This window comes from Corylus avellana, chromosome ca11 (assembly GCF_901000735.1).
Source record: "Corylus avellana chromosome ca11, CavTom2PMs-1.0".
Classification (NCBI taxonomy): domain Eukaryota; kingdom Viridiplantae; phylum Streptophyta; class Magnoliopsida; order Fagales; family Betulaceae; genus Corylus; species Corylus avellana.
In genome coordinates, this window is record NC_081551.1 from 4,499,443 (window position 1) to 4,503,880 (window position 4,438).

A 4,438-nucleotide genomic window follows, 5' to 3' on the forward strand; every position below is an offset into this window, starting at 1 on the left:
CCGCTAACCGCTTTTTCTTTTATATATATATATATATATATATATATATATATATATAAAATAAATAACAATAAGTCATGAGTTTATGAACTTTTTTTGGATGATTGAAATGGGCCTCAAGCTTCAAGTTTAACCATATTGGTTTTTTTTTGTTGCTTGTGAGTTTATGAACTTGTTTGTGTTTTATTTTATTTCTATGTGTGAGTTTATGAACTTGCTTGTGAGTTTATGAACTTGTTTGAGTTTATGTATAAGACTACAAGTGAAGTGATGATTTTGGTGTAATTTTATTTGTATATTATATGATGTGTAGATTTGTAGAAGGTAGCTAACAAGATTTTGGTATATAGCAATTTTTAATGCTAAAATGGCCATGAAAAGAGAAAAAAAAGTTTAAAATGAGCAAAAAAAAATGTTTAAAGTGAGCCCAAAACCGGCCCAAACCAGGTCCAAAGAAAAAAGCCCAAAAAAGGCAAAAAAAAAAAAAAGCGGTTAGAAAAAAACGGTTATCCTAAAGCGGTTAACCGCTAACCGGGCGGTTAACCGCCTAGGCAGTTAACCGCTACCCGGTTAGCGGAGGTGGTTAGTCAAAATTACTAACCACCTAGGCGGTTGCGGTTAGCAGTTTTAACTACTAACCGCTAACCGCTAACCGCTATTTCACCGCTAATTTTATGTAAATAGAAATTATATTAAGTTGTGAATAAATAAAGTTATATATGTTTCATTTAGTTTTCTAGTGATATCATTTTAGTCTTTAGTTAAGATAAGTTTCAAAAGAAATATATACAGCTAGCATTTTCGTTACGTTATTAATGAAATAATAGTAGTCACACCACATGGATAAATATGTGAAAAAAAAAGCATTTATTTAAGGCGAGGTGTTACAAACTCTCCTAAACAAGACTAATAGTCATAAACCCACATCTCTCAACATTACTAAAACAACATAATCCACCTAATCTCTCTTATCCTCCATGAAAACACCATCCTTTAGCCATTAATAAACCCAATTCTTGTGAATATATCACCTCTTATCCAAACCCCATTTGGCGAAGCCCCCACAGGTCAGACACAAATTGTCATGGACCAAAAAAGTACTAGTCATATCTATGCTCTACCCCCAAAACATTAGTCAATATTACAATACAATTAATTAATGTTACAATTAGAGCTCTATAGAATAATTAATATAGTCTAATTTTATCTAGTAAAAAACCAACATGGTATGTAACACCTATGCAACACCCCTTCGCAATTCACCCACTTTATTTAGAACTTAAAACTTTTCGTGATGTCAGAAAACTCTAACCAGATTACCCCTTAAACAAGCCTGATGCAAACTCCATAAAAAAAAAAACCAACAAGCTACTTCAAAGAGTTCCATTTGATTAATTTCCTTGCATACATATTCTAACTAGGCTTCATATTGAAGATGGTTGATCTTCATCCTTTCCATCCCTTCTAATTAACCCTACTACTTCTTACATCATCATCATTCTGCAAAACCTGCTTATATATATTAAGAATTTGGTTGCCTGCTGGAACAATCACGATACGCATATGTAACATATATATGCATGCATGTGTGTCCCACATGCAAAGCAACATGAAGCAAGAGCTGTCTCCTGCTCATGGCCTCCACTGCATCACCCAGGTGCCACAAGTACAATTTCCTCAAATTCCTCCATTCCCCAGCTCATCTCCTAAAACCCTCTCATTACATAACATCCAAACACAGAATTCACCTCGTTATTAGTAATTTGTCCTCAGCCCACTAAGCCCAGCCTTATTTTTCAAAACCGCCATTGAGCCTCAACAGTCAACACACATGCAATGCAATTGATATCTATCATCTGATGCACATAACTATTCCTCAATCATGGTGAAGTTCCTCGGAGAAATTGATCCTCAGCTTTTTGAAGATGATGATGAAGCAGAAAATATCAGCTACGATGAACTCAAGAAGCGTATGTGGAAGGATCGAATACGCTTGCAGAAACTCAAGGAAAAGCATAACAGAGAAGAGGCAGAGTCTTCGTCGTCGTCGTCAGCAAAGCAAGAGGCGTCTCGTCGGAAAAAGATGTCAAGGGCTCAAGATTCCATCCTCAAGTACATGGTGAAGATCATGGAAGTCTGTAAAGCTCAAGGCTTCGTTTATGGTATTGTTCCTGAGAAAGGAAAGCCTGTCACCGGCTCCTCCGACAGCTTACGCGAGTGGTGGAAAGAAAAAGTCCGGTTCGATCAGCAAGCTCCTCTTGCCATTTCTAAATACTTTCCAATTTTTGAGCAACTGGCGCCGTTTGATCCAATTTCCCATATCCATCTTCTTCATGATTTGCAAGATACTACTTTGGGATCTCTGCTTTCTGCACTCGTGCAACACTGTGTTCCTCCACAGAGGAGGTTTCCACTGGAGAAGGGGTTACCTCCTCCATGGTGGCCTGAGAAAGGCGTCTCTTTGGAGCATGAGCCGCCTCCTTATAGGAAGCCCCATGACCTCAAAAAGGCTTGGAAAGTGAGTGTCTTGGCTGCAGTCATCAAGCACATGTCTCCGAATATGGACAGGGTGAGAAGGCTGGTGAGGCGGTCCAAGTGTTTGCAAGACAAGATGACGGCTAAGGAGACTGCAACATGGTCTAAGGTTGTCGACCAAGAAGAAGCCCTGTTTCAACTCACTGAGAAAAGGCTCAAGATTAAAGAATATGAAGATGAAAAAGCAGAGGAAGAGGAAGCAGGGGCTAGTCTTATGAATAATAGAGGTGAGAAAAGGAAGTGTGTGTTCGATCAAGATGCCCCAGTGATTGAGATGAATGGCAAAGATTTGTATGATCGTCATCCCTCCATTGATACAAATTTGGGAAGTTTACGTGATTGGATAACTATGGAGCTAGCAAAGGCTGATCATAAGAAAAGCCAACTTGAGGGGTCTGTCAGTACTCCAATGGGAGATTATGCAAGCTTCTGGGGAGGAGGGATTGAAGATGGAGCATTTGAGATGCTAAGAGAAAACATTGGCTTGAATCTAAATCCATTACAGGACATCTTGCATGATCAACACTCAACTTCTGTTTGGGATATGGGATATGAATGAAGCAAATTAAGCTTACACAGAAAGTTGCTTGCTTTGCAGTTTTGCCTTTCATACAATTCCCCGCTTTTTTTTTCTTTCTTTTTTTTTTTTTTTTAAGATTGTTAGCATCTCTATCAATCTATGTCGTGTAACCAAGCCTTATTACAATAATAGATGTAATGGCGTTAGTTCGATCCTACTTATTACAGACCATTTGTTCATCTTGTTTTGATTCTGTTAAGGAAGATTGGCTTGATTTAACTGTCATGACTAGGTGATTGTAATCTTTGATACTGTCGGGCCTGTGGACCCATACCCGGTCCATTAACTAACCAAAACTATGAACAGCTAAACAACTCTACACTGAACCTTCTCTAATATTCGTAGCAGAAAAATATCTGAAAAATATCTAATGACTGGGTTGTGGGGTGTAGGAAATATTCGAAGCAGAAAAATATCTAATGATAATATGACACGCCGCAAACGATTTATTAGGTAAAAAAATTTCTAATGATAATATAACACGTATCAAACGATTTATTAGGTAAAAACTCCTTTCTTCAATCGTACTTGTTTTCATATTCTCTAAAATATTCTTTTTGATTTATACTGACATAAGCATTAGAACTATTCCCTACCAGCCTTCTCCAGCGAGTTCTTTCGCTAATTTCTTCAGTCCTTTCAAGTACTTCCTATTGTTACTTCAACATGCAGTTAACTGTTCTAAAAGATATGATCTGGAAATTTAGAACAGTTATGATCTGGAAATTCTAGTAAACTCTTAATTGTTCCAAAATATCTTGGAATATGATTTTATATTATGTATATATATTCAACCATGAGCAACAGAACAAAATCGTGGAGTTTTAACCATTCAACACCTTGTTTGTTCTTCTTCTCCATAGTGCTGACCTCATTTTCCGCAGCATATGCATATAGAAAGAAAATCTTTCCAAAGACCCTAATGAAAATTACGAAACATATATATATATTTATATATACAAACAAAAATTGGACATGAATTTGGATTAGAACTCATATAAGCTGTGCCTTTTAGGTATGCAGTCTTCAAACTCAAGTCTTCGACCAGCGCAGGAATAACCCTTTCTCAACCTATTGTTTTTGTTCCTTTCTTCTACCTCCACTGAAAACACAGCACACACAGGCCTGTGATCCGAGAATCTTGATTCCCCACGTATATACAATAACTGCTCAATGCCATCTCCACGCCATAGTATCCTGTCGCACCTAATTAATAAAATTCAAGCTCAATTTAGAACTAAAATTTATGGCTTTTGATCATGTTGAAAAGAAAGAATATATATATATACATACCATGCAGGGGTGCGGCGTTTCTTCTTGGAT

The 4,438-nt window shown here is 37.1% G+C and overlaps 1 protein-coding gene across 1 annotated transcript; it reads left to right on the forward strand.

The window, feature by feature from the left end:
• Positions 1-1,882: 1,882 nt before the first annotated feature.
• LOC132165912 (ETHYLENE INSENSITIVE 3-like 5 protein) lies at positions 1,883-3,094 on the forward strand. The gene has a single exon (XM_059576618.1). The coding sequence runs from the start codon at positions 1,883-1,885 to the stop codon at positions 3,092-3,094; it is 1,212 nt and encodes a 403-aa protein (XP_059432601.1).
• Positions 3,095-4,438: the final 1,344 nt, after the last annotated feature.